This window comes from Xyrauchen texanus, chromosome 24 (assembly GCF_025860055.1).
Source record: "Xyrauchen texanus isolate HMW12.3.18 chromosome 24, RBS_HiC_50CHRs, whole genome shotgun sequence".
Lineage (NCBI taxonomy): Eukaryota > Metazoa > Chordata > Actinopteri > Cypriniformes > Catostomidae > Xyrauchen > Xyrauchen texanus.
Window position 1 is genome coordinate 12,409,161 of NC_068299.1, and position 18,100 is coordinate 12,427,260.

The 18,100-nt window shown below is 36.8% G+C and overlaps 2 protein-coding genes across 2 annotated transcripts in view; one reads left to right on the forward strand and one right to left on the reverse strand.

Moving 5' to 3' along the window:
- Positions 1–18,100, reverse strand: part of LOC127618298 (neurofilament medium polypeptide-like) — a 741,913-nt gene that overhangs the window by 366,336 nt on the left and 357,477 nt on the right. The window lies entirely within an intron of this gene.
- Positions 2,178–5,020, forward strand: LOC127618291 (uncharacterized). The gene is made up of 4 exons (XM_052090670.1): positions 2,178–2,309; positions 3,351–3,895; positions 4,232–4,415; positions 4,553–5,020. The coding sequence occupies exons 1-4, from the start codon at positions 2,238–2,240 to the stop codon at positions 4,775–4,777; spliced, it is 1,026 nt and encodes a 341-aa protein (XP_051946630.1). The 5' UTR covers positions 2,178–2,237; the 3' UTR covers positions 4,778–5,020.

Here is an 18,100-nt window from a genome sequence, read left to right on the forward strand (position 1 = left end):
GCTGGCTGTCAAACCTAACCGCCAGAGTTATCCTTACATGGGCCCCATGAAGTACTAAGAAAAACAGCCTTTTTATTTCTATTTACGTCCTCAAAGTACTTCTATTAACCTTCTTATTTCTGAAAAATGCAAGCAACTGTTAAAAGGTGGGACTCAAAGAGCGAGAAACTGGACCTCTCTTAAACCTTCATCAATCATCATTGTCAGACTAACTAGGCAGGGCATTCTGGCATAATTGAAAGGTAATGTTTCAACCCAATCAAGAAAGCCTGCAATTGGAAAGTAACCTCAATAATATGTTTAATTAATTGTTGGAGAAATGGATAGTTAGGCACGAAAAAAGCTTACAAAAATAGCTTAAAATATTACAGGTATTGCAAGCTACATATTTTTAAACTCAAATGTTGCATTTGTTTATAGTGCAAAGGGGCATCTATCTATCCATCCATCCATCCATCCATCTACACTGGCAGCAAAAAGTTATTTTGCTGTTTTGAAAGGAAATTGGTGATTTATTTCACTAAAGTGGGCTTCATCACAAAGTATAGTCAGGACATTACTGATGTAAGAAACAGGACCATCACTATTTGAAATTTTTATAAAATCTAGACAGGCCACATTTCCAGCAGCCATCACTCCAACACCTTATCCTAGAGTAATCATGCTAAATTGCTAATTTGGTACAAGAAAATCACTTGCCATTATATCAAACACTGCTGAAAGCCATTTGGTTCATTAAATGAATCTTAACATTGTCTTTGTGTTTGTTTTTGAGTTGTCACAGTATGCAATAGACTGGCATGTCTTAAGGACAATATTAGGTAAAAAATGGCAACAAAAAAAAGAATCTGCTTTCTCTAGAAACTCATCAGTCAATCATTGTTTTAAGGAATGAAGGCTATACAATGCTGGAAATTGCCAAAAAGATTTCATACAAAGGTGTAAATTTGCAGTCTTCGACAGCTGGCTCTAACAAGGACAGAAAGAGATGTGGAAGGCCAGATGTACAACTAAACAAGAGGAGAAGTACAACAGTCTCTAGTTTGAGAAATAGACACCTCACATGTCCTCAGCTGACAGCTTCATTGAATTCTACCTGCTCAACACCAGTTTCATGTACAGCAGTAAAGAGAAGAGTCAGGGGTGCAGGCCTTATGGGAAGAATTGCAAAGAAAAAGCCACTTTTGAAACAGAAAAACAAAAAGAAAAGGTTAGAGTGGGCAAAGAAACACAGACATTGGACAACAGATAATTGGAAAAGAGTGTTATGGATCTTAACTCCATTGAGCTTTTGTGGGATCAGCTAGACTGTGAGGTGTGTGAGAAGTGACAACAAGGCACATCTATGGCAAGTGCTACAGGAAGTGTGGGGTGAAATGTCGCCTGAGTAGCTGGACAAACTGACAGCTAGAATGTCAAGGATCTGCAAAGCTGTCATTGTTGCACATGGAGGATTTTTGATGAGAACTCTTTGAAGTATTTTAAGAAAAAAATCTGACTATACTTTGTGATCAGTTGAATGCCACTTTGGTGAATAAAAGTACCAATATATTTCCATCTTTCCAATATCTTGCAATCACATCAAAAAAATGCCTTAAACAATCCTTCCCTTATGTAAATATACCATGGTAACCATAGTTTCAGTGAAACAATATCACGTTAACACAGTTTTATTTCATTATTTTGATGGAAACTGTAGCTACCCTCTTGTATCTCAATGACCCTATTCTGAGACATTCATTCCATCACATAACACATTGATCCACCATGACCTCATAATCGTGATGATCCACCACTATGGGCTGAAATATGTGCCACCAGAAACTGAATTTGAACCATTTATATTTGAATTTGAATGGCTAAACTTGAATAATTGCATTGAAAAACTGAATTTGAATCACATAATTTGAAATTGTATTGTTTAATTAAAATTGAATTTATTCAAAAACTGAATCTGAATTGTATCATTTGAAATTGAATTTATTCGTTTGGAACTGAAGTCCAATAAAATTTGATCCTCACTGAAAATTAAACTCTCTATATATCTTCACATTCACTTCTAACAATTCAGATTCAGTTCTCAAATTCAATTTCAAGTTACTGAGACAGACATCCGGGTAGTTGAAGGATGAAGGAAGAGCAATCGAGCGCAGATCGATAGATAGCGTTCATTGGCGCACAGGACTCCTCTTGGGCCAATCAGCACCAATGTTTTGGAGCACAGTACGTTACCCGCCATGAAACAAAGAAGAAGTGCTTGCCTGACTTGCGTGACCACCACCACCATGGATTCGGCTGGGACAAATACGGTAATGAATTTTTTTTTTACGATCTAACGATCTTTTGTTTAACTGTTGTTAATGTTATAGCTATTTTGTAGAAACAGGGAAATTAAATCTTTCTCCCGACGTTGCAAACAGTAGCTATAATCCCACGCTTTTATGGTAGCCTACTAGCTCTTGTAACAACATTTTTGCCTGGTGTTTATTATTTCTAAGCGTTTGCCTCTTCCTCCGGTGAAAATGTTTTTGCAAACGTAGCTAGTGTTAGCCGCCGCCAAGTAGACTGGTCATGTCTTCAGTGTGATTTTTTTCCGATAACTTCTCCTCGTGGTTGTCATTGTCAGAGTAACGTTACTGAGAGGGAGAGAGAGAGAGAGTAGTAAGCGTGTAAGTTATGTGTCGCTGTGTTTGGCAGGTGCTAGCATAATGTAAGGCCATAAACTTCAGGGCAATTACACCATAGCACTAGCCCTATTCATTTGAATTGAATGCATAAGTTAGTTAATTCCGTTTGACTAGAACACAAAAATAGCACATTTACACTTCGAAAGAAAGCGATACAGCTTCCTGCACAACAGAGCAGTGCAAGTGGCTGATGCCATCACATGTAAAAAAGGTAAGGTGACACTGTATTTTTTGGACACTGTAACTGTAGGCTAAATTATGATGTTAAATTAATGTTTATATTGTGCCCCTTTGGTTACTTAATCAGGCAGATTGCTTGTCTTCATCTAGCCTACATTTCATCTTCTTTTAGGGATTTTCATTATATTCCATCATACCTAATGTTGGGGTTTTATTAAATTATTTCTATTCTATATTCTGCCTTAACATGTGTAGCTTGTGACAATGTGGTCAGTCACAATTTCCCTGTTGGACAAAGAGAAGCTAAGACAGCAAAGACCCACATAAACACAGTTTGGCATCTCAATCCTGTGATGATAGCCTTACCTGTTTTGCTCACAGCCATAGGATATACGCCAGATTTATACTGCATATAGATATGTTATGGTTATGGACCACAGAAATGTGGACTTAATGATCTTCTTTGTGTTAACTTATTTTCAGATTCCTGCTGCTCCAGTAGCTCTGATCGACTTCTCTGCTAAAGCCAAAAAAAAAAAGCTTGACTGTTCTATTGATGGCAGGACAACTGAAAACCAGGTTGGGAAATCAATTTCATGCCCAAGAGTGAAGAGAGGGTCAGAAACATATGCTAGTTTTTTTGAGACTTTAAGCAAAAACTGTCCAAGGAGTGCAGCACTGATGGCTAGGGAGCCTTACTACAAAGAATTCATCCCCAAATCTAGTATGCTTCCTAAAACTGTTCTTGAATACAGAACACCAGAGACTCTGCAGCTACCCCCCAAAGAGCTTGGAGAGCTATGCCAGGTATTCCAGCTAGAAGAGCTCATCATGTCCCAGGTCCAGGCTGTAGAGAGGGCAACTCGAAGTCAGAGTGCAAGCAGGATTTGGTTTAGGCAAAGAGCTGGACGCATAACTGCTTCCAAGCTGAAACAAGCTATTAAGACCAACCCCCAGCAACCATCCAAGAGCTTGATCAAGGCCATATGCTACCCAGAAGCATATAGGTTCACCACAGCCGCTACAAGGTATTTAGGGTTTGAATTAGGGTAAGGCAGAGGTAAGGCCTCGTGTAAACAGTGTGTATGTCCAGAAAAGAAACACTGACAACAGAGGGTATAATTTGGATAAAAAGAAGCTTGTCTATTAAGTAAATGTATCTTACTGGTGGAATATTAAATGAAATGTATAGTAACACATTGCTTTGGTGCACGTTAGTTATAGGGTTATAAGACTATGGTTATGCAGGAGTAGAACTAAGTATAGGGGTTAGGGAAATGGCATTTAAATCACTGAACTGGCTCTACACATCCAATACTAAGTAATCATTTCCTTTTCATGTTTTGCCTGTGTACTGTGTACAGTTATGGATGCAAACATGAAGCACAAGCCAGAGGAGTCTATGAGAAGCTGATGGGTCGGGAGCATGCAGGCTTCTCCTGTATGGACAGTGGTCTCTGGCTGAACCCCAAGTGGCCATACATGGGGTCCTCCCCTGATGGGATTGTTGCTTGTGACTGTCACGGAACTGGCATCTGCAAGATTAAGGTAATATTACAGTCTCTGTTGTAGTAAAGTCCCTAAATCTCGAGACTGAGTCGTGTCTCAAGTCCTAAACTGAGCAAAAAGGCAGAAAATATATTTGTTAATCTATTGTTCACGTGTCCTTCTCTCTGTGATTTTAGTGTCCACACTCTCACCAAGATGAAGCCAATCTGCGCTTGTGTGCTGGGGAAAAGGGCTTCTGCCTCATCAATGATGGGGATAATGTCATGCTGGACCGGACTCATGACTACTACTACCAAGTTCAGGGACAGCTTCACATTGTAGACGCTGAGTACTGTGATTTTGTTGTGTGGAACCACAATGACATTTTTGTTGAAAGGATTTTGCCCGATCTTGAACTTTAGGATGATGTTAGGCTTTTTTAGAAACGGCATACTTCCAGAAATACTGGGACAGCAAGTTACAAACTCACATGTGTAATGTAATGAAAGGATCCAGGCACTCTTGAAAGTGGGCTGTGTGATATTGCTGTTATATCAATACGGTTGTATGAGACAAGATTACATTTTGACTATTGTTATGAGTGTGGTCTTTGTGAGTTCTGGCTGTTGTATAATTTAAATGAAAACATTAAATGCCATTGAGAAGACAGAATTATACATGGTGGTTTATTTACAAGATTAGATTTTTCAACAATTGTTATAATAACAAGAACATGGTGTGCAATAACAGATTAGAATCCATTTCATTACATATAATACATATAGCCAGTACAATTGGACTAGTGGATAAAAGTATTACACTTGTTGAAAACATATTAACAGACTGATATGTGTCGGGGCTCAGGTACTACTACTCCATGTCCTCTTACTTATCATCATCAGAGCCAAGAAGCAGGGATCAGGTATTGGACACTACATGTGTGAGGGCTCAGGTACTGGACTGACTGATTATTATCCCTCCCTCCTCCTTACTCCAATGGGACAATAGACTCCGAAAGATTAGACAAGCGCTAGGGCAACCTAAAAGCCCCAATCAAGTCCATATTAGACTACCGGTAACTTAATAAGCATTACTAAGTAAATGAGCATTTAATGACAACCTAATGCTATATAAACACAGACACAAAAAACACGTTGGCTAGCTAACATACCTCCGACGAAGTGGTCGCTGCAGACACGGGCATTAACAGACTCTGCTCCTCCCGACCGCAGACGTACGTTAAAAATCAACTTTTACGGCGTTGTTCTGTGAGCTTTTAACATTTCTCACCTTTATGAGTGACAATCTTCGGTACTCTATAAAAACCCTTTCCCTTTTCTCGATTAGAACGATTGGAGCAGCCGTAAACTACACAAAACATTGGCATTTTGCCAGACGGCAGATCCTCAGCTATTTCACTTCCTGCCCTCCATCTGAATTGCGCGCTCCGCGATGCAGCAGCGTGACGTCACGTGAAACCAACCTATGAACGCTATCTATCGATCTGCGCTCGATTGCTCTTCCTTCATCCTCCAACTACCCGGATGTCTGTCTCAGTAACTTGAAATTGAATTTGAGAACTGAATCTGAATTGTGAGAAGTGAATGTGAAGATATATAGAGAGTTTAATTTTCAGTGAGGATCAAATTTTATTGGACTTCAGTTCCAAACGAATAAATTCAATTTCAAATGATACAATTCAGATTCAGTTTTTGAATAAATTAAATTTTAATTAAACAATACAATTTCAAATTATGTGATTCAAATTCAGTTTTTCAATGCAATTATTCAAGTTTAGCCATTCAAATTCAAATATAAATGGTTCAAATTCAGTTTCTGGTGGCACATATTTCAGCCCATACACCACCTCATAATCTTCCTCAGAAAGTCATTCCCCCATAGCAACCCTGAAAGTACCTACAAGGTATTAAATAGACAGCTTCAGACACAAACAAAGACCCGTGTTTACAAAAGTTCATTGTGGAGCAAAAGCTTCAGTTGGAATCTGGCAGCACCATTCCTCAGTCATATCCCCAGAATGGTCATTCAAAAGGTCAGTCATTTACCATGCTCGCATGAATACAGCTCTCAGCACTGTGCCTAAGCCTTTTTATTGATGACTGGAGAACCATTACCATCTACTCTAAGGGTTATGCATTAAAAAGAATAAGGTGTTGACACCAAAAGAGTCTTTGTAACCGAGGGAAGATTATGGTGTTAATTTAACAGTGCACAGGTAGCTTTGCAATGTCACATGCAGCAGTGTATAATTCATGACCTCTGATGTAGCTGAATGCAAACACTAATTAGCCTCTTATCACTGTTACAATGCTGGGACAATGGCAGGTATTTTAGCAGCGATCAGAAGAGTGTTTCTTGTATATCGAACCAGGAGCTTCTTTGAATGGGAGACCATTAGTGGTTTAGTTGTAGCAGACACAAAACAAGGATGCTGACATTCAGACTTGTATCTCTGGACAGCAACAACTAAATGTTGCACCTGAAGGTAGACACAGTTAATGACACTGTTAAAATAAAATAAATATTAAAAAAACAGTAGACTTGCAAATGCATGATACACAGCCAAAGAGAGAGAGGAGAGAGAGAGAGAGAGAGAGAGAGAGAGAGAGAGAGAGAGAGAGAGAGACTAATGTAATTTACATGTTTTATAAAGGTTTAACATTTTTAAATATATCATCTATCAAAAACTAGTTTGTTTTGTAGTCATTCAAATTTCTGTTTCACCAAATTATGTTGTGTTAGTTTTAATTGTTCTTTAATTTAAAAAATTTTTATTTTATTTTTTCCATATATTTCATTTTAGTTTTCATCAATGATAATTACACGGTCTCAAATTGTGTATCTCTAATGGTCATATTGGTTATGTCCATTTTTCTTAAGTTGAACCCCTAACCCAAATCTAAAACAAACCATATTGTGTACAACACAGTAGCACGTGAAACATCAAGGTTTTGAATAAGTGTTCTTATGATTTTTTTCACCCCAACCCTAAACCTAAGCCTAACCATTAAGTCATAATACCTTATCCACACTTTAAACCAGCCATGCGTTTAATCTTAAGATCATTTTGTGTGCCACTGGAAAAGAACGAGGGACGCATATTACAGATTATTAACATACATTAGTCATTTAAATTGCACAAATAAATACAGAATGAGAAACCAAAAAAATCTAGCCAAAATGTGGTGCTTGTATTGTATCGGTTTGAAATTTTTGTTTGTTGATTGGTTGGTCACTATGGGAATAAAAGTCATACCTTGTCATACAAAGCAAGTCGTACAATATCTTACCATATTGCTAATGTGAGTTCTAATTCTAAGTGCAATTTTCAATGCCAGTATATAGTGCAAGTGGGCATGGGTGAGAGTGTTTGCACTATCTGTGGATGTATGTCTGCAAACTGTGGGTGTACTGTATGCTAATGAAGTGGCGCAAAGTGCAATTTGCTTATTTCCTGACAAATAGATTTCAGAAGCAGGTCTTTTTTCAGCGCAGTCTAAATTCAGTTTCTAAATTTGCAGTTTGGAGATTCCATCAGCAGGTGATCGTAAGTTTCTTCTCTAAATTCAAAAAATATGGAGGAACAAAAAAATATAAAAATAACAGTTGTAGCTGTTTTATAAAATAAAAATGTATTCGATTTGTGTTAAACTATCTATCGGTCAAGGTTTATTTTTCTATTATTATGTTGTTTACATCTACAATTGTATTTATGATATAATTTGAATTGGCATTTTTCCACCTGTTGTCATAGTGATATTAAGTGTAAATGAGATGGTGTAAGAAGTTAGAGAGGATAAAATGTTTAGATTTGGTATGATTTCTTTTGACCACTTCTTTATTATTATTTGATTATATTATATTATTTTAATTCTAAGAGTAATTTTAATTTATATATTTTTTTTAAAAAAGTTTCTATGTCAAAATCGACCAGTAGAAGTGAAATGTGTTCCGATACCAATTACCTATTTTAGTGCTCTTAAAATAGCGCCCAATGTTGTCATCCAACGTCCTAACATGCAATTTTATTTTCGAAAGAGGATCACTAAAATGAATGCATTGTATCCTGCAGGGCCAGCTGTGTCATCTTACGAGAACATTGCTTTCTTAAGGACAGCAAGTACATCCTTCCCTGTAGCATCTCTATTATCATCTCTGGCAGAGCAAACTTAAAACCTTCCTGCCCATGACAGGGACAAAATAGGAACATGAAAAATGTTGGAATATGTGACTCAGCAAGTCTGTTGACATGATGATTCTCCATTGTATATCATCTCTGTACAGAATCAATTTTACATCAGGATTGGAACAGCTTTGTGAGAGAAGCTCAGGGAAAGAAGGACTGGTGGGCTCCGAAACATTTTGGCTGTCATCTGTTAGAAGATTAAGGCCTTAAAAATGGTGGTATTGTCAGCTGTGAAGGCTATGAGCCAAATGCTTGATTAATCCTGACAGTAATATGCTGTCAGGCTGTCTAAGAGAATACTGAATGGTTGACATTGATTTAAAGCACAGTTTTTGAATGAATTTATGATATCAGTGTCAGTGTCAGATTTTACTGCTGATTTGAAATAGGTTATTTAAACGTAAGCTTGGCAAGCAGTTTTTGAGATTTTGGTGTTCCCAATTCAAGTAGATAGTTGCACTGTCATGACTGAAAATAGGCTCCCGGAAGCATTCCAAAGATGGCTGACAGTGGACTGACTTGCTTAAAACATTTTGATATGACTTTCTTTCTCCAAAGAACATAATGTTCTAGGCTGAATGTTAGGTACTAACAGCCTCAGTAACAATTCACTTTCATTGTATGGATTGCAAGATGCAATAATAGTGAGTGTCAAATTCTATAATTGTGTAATATGTGTTTCACAGATAAAAGAAAGTCATATGATTTTGGAACAACATAAGGGCAAGTAAATGATGACAGTATTCTACATTTTGTGTAAACTAACCCTTTAGGACAAGATGATAATTAAGATATTTTTCATCCATGTAATTTGAAAGGTTTATTCTTTACGTTTACATTTACATGTATGCATTTGGTAGATACTTTTATCCAAAGAGACTTACAGTGCACTTATTACAGGGACAGTCCCCCTGAAGCAACCTTGAGTTAAGTGCCTTGCTCAAGGACACAATGGTGGTGGCTGTGGGGATCGAACCAGTCACCTTCTGATTACCAGTTATGTGCTTTAGCCCACTATGCCACCAACACTCAGACAATTTTTACCCATCCAGGAATTCAATTAATGAATTAAAAGGATAGAATAGAATAAACAACAGCAAGATACAAATATGTTGATCCCTCTGAACTAACCATTTTTATTTAATATTTTATTAATGCTAAATAGTCAAATAATGCTTTTTTGAGGCAAACAAATCTGAGATGTTACACGCAAATAGATTTGCTCCAAACCATTCTTTTATGAAGTCCAAAATATGATATAGTGCATTCAAAATAGAATCACTCAATAAAGTGCTCAAATCTTTATACCACTTTAGTAAGCAGATACATTAAATTGAAAGCAGCAATGAATCACAAGGCTTCCTCGATATCAGCACAAAACATTGTTAGCCTATGTCAATACCCAGTCAAAATAGATAACAGCTCCTGGTTTGAATTCTCTGGATTTTTGGGACGAAATAAACAAAGGCTCCAAAAATCTTGTCTACAAATTCTATGCATGTGAATCTTAAACATGAACAGATGTTGCATCCTTTCATTGAATCGATTGCGGCGCCTTGGAAATACGTGCGTCTGTTTGACATTTATCTTCATTTTATAGTGATTTTTATATATTTCTTTAGTTATTTTGGAGAGAATAACAAAGAGAGCTCTCTTTTGTAGATATCTGTTGTTGCATCGATCATGATCAACTTCTTGTCACTGAAGGGGGAAAAGCAAGAAAGCTTTCAAAGTTAAACTTTTTTTTTTTATGTGTGTGTTCAAGGGCACCAAGTAAAAGGGGAAAAAAAAACTAATCGACAGAAATCAACAAAACCACTATATTGATTACAGTGAATTATGTTTGAATCTGTTGCTTTGTTAGATTCAGGCACTGGGGATAAACATTCTATGCTAGAGAACCAAGTTGATCTAAACGATTTCTTTCAGGGTATTCAGCTTTTTGGGGACCTTTCAATAGACAGAGGGAAAAGAAACCCTTGTTACATATTGAATAAAAGTCATGTATTTTAAGTCTGCCATACATTAACATGTGCATAGTACAATATTATTGTATTTACATAGTGAATGATGCTTACATTGAAAAGCCATAAAAATAATAATTACTGATGTTAAGAGATACATGTACATTACAGTTTAAGATGGGTAATGAAGCATTTGGCTGAACTGTTGTAATGAAGGGTTAGTTCACTCTCTCATCATTCACTTGCCCTCATGCCATCCCAGATGTGTATGACTTTAATTCTTCTGCAGAACACAAATTATGATTTTTAGAAAAATATTTCAGCTTTTTAGGTACATAAATTGCAAGTGAATGGGAGACAAAATTTGGACGGTCCAAAAAAACACATGAAGGCATCATAAAAGTAATCTAGTGGATTAATCCATATTTTCAGATGTGATATGATAGGTGTGGGTGAGAAACAGATCAATATTTAAGTATTTTTTTTGCTTGAAATTCTTCTCCCTGCCCAGTAGGGGACAGTATGCATGAAGACTGGGACTCACCAAAAAAACAAGAAGAATAATTTAAGTGATCTGTTTCTCCCACACCTATCATATCGCTTCTGAAGATACTGATTGCACCACTGGAGTCTTATGGATTACTTTTATGCTGACTATTTTTATGTGATTTTTGGAGCTTAAACATTTTGGCACCCATTGACTAAAATTTTATGGACCTACATAATTGACATATTCTTCAAAAAAATCTTCATTTGAGTTCAACAGACAAAATAAACACTTCTGGGATAGCATGCGTGAGCGTAAATGATGATAGATTTTTTTAAAATATATTTTTGGGTTAACTATTCCTTTAAATCAGTATTTTTTTTATTTTTTTTTTTTGATAGAGCTCAAATACTTCGAGGTATCACCTGCAGCACCACCACTGACCCCTACAGATGGGCGTGTACCCCCTGTTGACGACCCCTGACCTAGTTAATGCCTTACGTATCTAAAGACAAGAATGTGTGTATGACAGCTAACATAATTAATTACATTTTTAAACAGTAGATGTGCACCAATAACATTACTCTCCAATACTCTACCACATTTCAAGTATTTGTGTGTACGAATGTCATTGAGTTGAATCTGACCTGACCACTTAAGTTTTGTAGTGCACTTCCTGACTGTACAATATTTGTCTTGTAAATGCGCATCTGCACTTTCTGAAGTATATAACTGAAAATGTTAAGAGTTTGCTATTTTGGGCGATAGGTAACTCGGACATTTCAATTGGTCTGAAATACCAGACCTTTGGCATGTCCATAATTTACATTATGTTTATTAATTTCAGAAAACTTCCATATGACCACGATTAACACTTTGATGAGCACGCACGCACACACTTGAGATATATATATATCTCAACTGTCAATTAGCCCACAACCAATGATCTATACAACCCCCATCCCAACACACCCTCATGTAACTTTTCTGATGTAACCATTTTTCCAGGTGGAAATCTCTTGAACTCTCCAGCCTTACTGACATTACTGACAAGTGTCGCAAGTCTCTCCTTTCCCCTAAAATCAATAAAAATAGTACGAAAAGACAGACAGACACTATATTGTACTCTATGGGAAGCAATTACCAATACAAAGAATATGAACACAGTGGATACGTAAGGATCACTGTTGCTTGGAAACAAGCTTTTGCATAACACATATCAGATTAAAAGGCAGCAGGGCAAGTCCTGCATAAAATGCTCTCGACGGCATCTTGCTTGCACTTGCGTCGATAAGGAGAAAGTGTCTGCTTGGTGCAGATGTGAAGAGACAAACACTGTTTCTTTCTTTGCCTAACTGCCCAGCTTGAGTCCTTATAAACCTTTTTTCTTTGTGCCTGATGCTCCGTACACATCCCATTCCAAACCGCTGTCTTGTTGCATTGTGTTCCAATTGAAAATGCAATAACCGTCTCTCCTTAGCTAGGTGGGCCCTTTACACGGCATGCCAAAAACATATGCTTGTATTGTACATAAGAGTGAAAGAAAGAAACCTGGCTCTTAACACAACAAGCCCCCATAGTCCAATGAAGTGGCTGACCTGCAGGGTTCTGGTGTATGTATTTACCCTTAATCAATGCACAATGGAATGTAAGCCTCATTTGTGTCACACATACCCCTTGTTAGCCCAAACAGAGATGAAAATGCTGTGCAATTTTATACTATGGCTGACAACGATCCAAAATACAACAGGTCATGTTTTGTTTTTTTTAAGTTGATGAAGCACAATGGCAAAATCAATTTCCCTACATATGAGTCATTAACATTTGACTGGTTTTACACTCCACTTCCCCTGTTGGACCACACTGCACTTATGACCAAGAACTTGATCTTAATCCATCTCTGAATGGAGAATCTCCATCAGTATGGAGGATTACATTAGTTAATTTCATTCTAACATCATGAACAATCCAGACAATAGGCCGGAGTACTGATCGTGCAATGAACACTGGTGGGACATATATTACTGGTAATTACAAATGACCCTGAGATTAACCTCTCTTATACTACACACAATCCAGGTAATGATCATTTTAAAAGGTTTTCTGGTCAAGGTGTTATCTTATACAATATTATATGATCAATCATAATACACTACATTTTAAGCAAGACTGCCATATTCACCAGAATGCTTTTCTCTCTCTATTAAGCATAAATTAGATTTACTCTTCTGAATTCAAAAGTGACATCAATAGGCAAATAGCACGCTCTCAGGTAGAGTCTAAAGGTGACTATATGGATTTCTGCAAAGAAAAGCAAATGAGAGGCTGTGAAAGTCTCCCATTACCAATGGCAGCTGATGAATTTGACATTACCAATACAGTGAGTGAGCCCAGCAGAGCATTTATCGATCACGGGTTAGAGAAATGGAGCACAGCATTACATGCACTCTGCTAATAGGTCTTTACTTATTCATGCTGAAACAGGGAGAGGATGAGGCAGGAAATCTAACTGACAAACAAAACACAACAAAAGTAAACAAATGCAAAAGGACACTATTGTAGTCTTTAGTAAAGTCTGAAGATATGCTGTTGCTCAAGTGTTTTTTGGTCATGAATTCAAAAAGTAAATATGATTTTACTGCTGTAACGCAAACAGTCACATGATTTTACAACAGCATTTGTGCCATCATTTTAATTGCCACAGAAAATAATTTTGACACATTACAATGGAAGTAAACAAGACACAACAAACAATAACACACTGCATCAAAAGTGTAGCCTCACCACTTAAATATTGTTTGTGTTAATATCAGACTAGTGTGACTGAATCCCTTCTTAACCTTCTCTGTGCAAAATCGCGACCAATATTTCAAATGTTGATCCATTAACTTTCATGTGATTCATGCAAGGATAAAAGATGTGTTTTTACATTGAGAGAAATATAATGAGAGGAAAGTCGGCTTCTTCAACTTTGGATACATTTATGAGACAGGGGTTTATTTTTTTTTTAATTAAAACTAACAGACATTAAAGGGGACCTATTATGCAAAATTCACTTTTACATGGTGTTTGTACATAAATGTGAGTCAGCAGTGTGTACACAACCACCCTACCGTTTGAAAAGACCACCCACTCCTCTTTCTATTAATCAAAAACTTTTTTAGTAGACAAATATACCAGTGAGAATGTGAAAAATGTTTTAACAGTATTTTACTCTGGAAATTCAGAGGCCTGAATGTGGCTGAAGTTGAGGTAAAACCTTAGAATGGTAGTCCCACCATGAAGTTTACGTTTGAAACATAAATAAAACACAATTAGCAAAGGAATAATTCATGTTAATGCTTTGACAAAAAAAAAACATTCAAAGTGCATGGTTCCACTACTTCCATTAAAAGTTTATTAGTGTAAAACCACTTTTTTTTCTTCTTTTTTTTTCTTTTATAATAATTTAAAAAAAAACTGAATCAACATTATGCAACAAATGGTGTCAATGCAGCTTAACTTGTATAATGCCTGGAACATTCCTTTAAAGTACCATAACTAATGTCTTTTCATGTGAAATTCCCTTTAAGCACTATAGATCTGTTACACATCTGAAGAGGTCTTATTTAGCCCTTAAGGTTTCTAACTAATAATACTCATTTGGATCATGTTTAATAAGTTTGGGTATTTCCTGTGAGTGCAGAGACTGAGGGGTGAAATATAAGACCAAATGAAGGGTGGGGATAGTTAAGACGATGGAATCCGAACTACTCCCTGGAATCATTGAAACAATCCCAGATGTATACAAAAACACATCTGAGATAGACTGCAGGATTTAACTTATAAGAACTCATTTAAAACTTACCATAACATCCTCTGGCACTTTGGGCCCTGAGTCATCACATAGGGATTTTTTCTCAGGACAACTCCATAAACAGATTTGCACGGATATGCAGCTCTTTTAAGCAAATCATGTTTTTCAATACAACACCAAAACAGATAAACTAGAGTTCCTCTAGATAAGGGGCTCTTTTTTCCCCATCATATGACTTCTATATGACTTCAGTAACTTACATAATGTACCCCCTGAGAATTCTAACCTTTGGATTAATAATACATTTAACTAGTTGGTTTTGTAAGATCAGAGTAAAGGGATCCCTTTTAAAAATGTATGCAATATCATCCAACAATGACAGTTTGTGAAACCGTGCCTTATATCACAAGCTATATTGATCTTCTGTAGATCCATCAGAATATGCGACATTGTTCAATGGGAAACCTTGTCACTAAAACAATCATTGGGTTTTTGCTGTCAGATGACAACAATGCTTTTGAAAGCTAGTACTCACATCACTTTACTAAAGGGAAATGAATCTACCAACATGTGCATGAAAGTAAAACATGCTGTGAGGATGGTACCAAGCAGAGACAAAAAAATAAAACAAAGAGGAGTAACCAGTCCATTCCAACCTGGTGACATGTGTTAGGCTGGTCAAATGACTAGACAATTTGCTCACGAATAGAGTCATGCTGACCAGCACATCCCCACTAGATCAGAAGCAGAGCCCAAAGAACAGGAAACCCCCCTCAAAACTTCTGACATGGCAAGATAAAGGATGACTTCCCAAGTCAATGCCACCATGGTAACTACATTGTCCTTACTACAGGAAGTTAATGAGAAACAAGTGATCAGCAGGGATCGACAATCAATAACCTCGTGCTTCTCCTGCAAATTCCATAGCAACACACTTCTTCCACCATGAGACCTCCATCTTGTAGCTCAATGATACCCTCTTAGGAGTCTATTGTTATTGCAAATTTATGATCACCGAGCCCATCTTCTAGCTCCACTGGGATAATCAGGGATGTAGATTTGTCCTTGGAGGACCATTTGATTCTGTGGACGTCCTCCTTAGCTTCCAGTAGATTTAACAGTCAGCAAGAGGGAGATGAGCAAAATATAATGATCTGCAGCCACAGCTCACATTATCACAGCCATCTGTTTATTTCCATGAACATGCTCCTTTACTATGACCTTTCTCAATAGGACATCGAGATGAGGAATTAGGGCACATATAGACACTATTATGACTTTTTACAGTAGTAGGGGCAAAAAGGTATAAAATGTTTATAGATCTCCAATCCTCTCTGGGTTAATAAAGCCCACATTGAGAGATCAATTATGTCAGTGTAATAGCTTTAGACCAATCTCTTCCATGTGGCTGAGCACAGGAAACTGGCTGGAGTTTCCCTGCAGAGTGATTGATAGGCCAATGTCTTGTGATTGAGTGACCCAGGGGACAAAACAGCTGAGAACCAGGTCTGACATCAGGTCAAGCAGATTAGGACCCTCCTCAGACTTAAAAGTTAAAACAACAGAGTAAATTGAGGCAAATCCTCTTTGGAATATCTCCTCTTAGAGAATCCTCTGTTTACTAAAATGTCCTTGTTAGTCATGCAACTAGGCCCACTGTCATTTGGTCACTCAGAAAAGACTGTTTTGACAAAATTTTATAAGTGGCACTTTAAAATAAGGTAAAAAAAACAAGTTAAGCTCAATCGACAGCATTTGTTGTATAATGTTGATTACCACAAATATATATACATATATATATATATATATACACACACACACACAGTGTATATAAAACTTTTATTTTTACTCCACCCTTTTCTTATAAAAAAAAAAAAAAAAAAAGCAAAAATCGAGTTTAGAGTGAAGCACTTACAACAGAAGTGAATGGGGCCAATTTTGGAGTGTTGAATTTTTTTAAAGCACTTTCATTATTATGTTAAAACTTGTGAATTATTTGAGCTATAACATCATTTACATTTTCCTTTGTTGGGATTACAGGGTTTAGGGCATGGATTAAGTTGACATTAGTTAATTCATTAAGAAATTAAGAACAACAGCAGATTTATAAATTAACATTAACCAGCATTTATATATGCTGTAAAAACATTTAGCTTATTGTTCATTGCTTAGTTCATGATACCTATTTGTAAAGTGTTACCATTTTCTCAAACCGAGAATATTTTATGATCTTTTGAACTCGTTTCAGAGCTACTAAACTACCAGCCCCCACTAGACTTCACTCAGGGGTTTATATTTATTTGAAAGTCAAATATGTAACTGAAAATCAAAAATGAGGTGGAATCTGCATGTGCTTTCCCCTTTCATTCATTCTTTTATTCTGCTGGAAACATAATGATATTGGAATTTTTGTCTGGGGGTGGGGGAACTAGCAAGCACATAATTCCCTATAATTTAAAAATATTATATGTATTGCATTCCCTTAAGGTAAAGAGGCCTTTTCATTTTATTTATTTAGTTTTTTTTTTATGTTGTACTTAAATGTCTTGAAACACTTTCTGACATTATTGTTTCTGTGGTTGTGCCAAATCTTAATGAGAGAAATGCTAGTTTGTTTTACTAGTGTTTGAGTTTCTTAAAACAGGTGCATGATCTTTAATGTTTGAAGGGCTTTACTAATTAGTGAAGCATGCAAAATAAAGCTCATAAAATCTCATGACCACTTAAATAAACCCAAAGCTGGTGATACTTCTGGTCTTACAAATGTAAGCTGCAATAAGAAAGGATAAGAAACTTAACTCAAGAGAGTAAAGGCAGAGCTCAACATTAACAAGTGCATGGCTATGCTTAATGTTTTTAGGTCACTAATAAACATAAGCAAATTGTGACTCTGACCATGTCATCTCAATCTCAAGTGAAAAGCAGCCAGTACGTCTAATGTGACCATGAAAAGTGGAATACTGATGTCAACCTTTCATTGGGCTCTGAGACTTCTGTGCCTCAAAACGGTTGCCCTTTGAAAATGGACAAAGGAAATTATCTCCAGGGGTGATAACTGGGGAGGTACTGTCCTGAAACCGAGCCACCTTGAACTCCAGTTGCTGAACTATTGATTGGCACAGTTTCAGAAAGTAATTTTGAGGAAAAGACAGTAGGGGGGAAAGAATTGATTAAAGTACTTTGCTTCTATACCCAATAGAGCAACACTTACAAATTAAAGTGTAACAGGCAGTTATGTGAATGACAGGCCTGTGAATGAGACTTCTGCAACAAGACTGTGAAGTGACGAAG

Bases quoted from the DNA above. Each gene is read 5' to 3' on its own strand.
- LOC127618291 (XM_052090670.1), top strand. From the start codon at position 2,238: ATGAAACAAAGAAGAAGTGCTTGCCTGACTTGCGTGACCACCACCACC. The intron at 2,310-3,350 runs GTAATGAATTTT...ACTTATTTTCAG, and splicing joins ATTCGGCTGGGACAAATACG to ATTCCTGCTGCTCCAGTAGC. The intron at 3,896-4,231 runs GTATTTAGGGTT...TACTGTGTACAG, and splicing joins TTCACCACAGCCGCTACAAG to TTATGGATGCAAACATGAAG.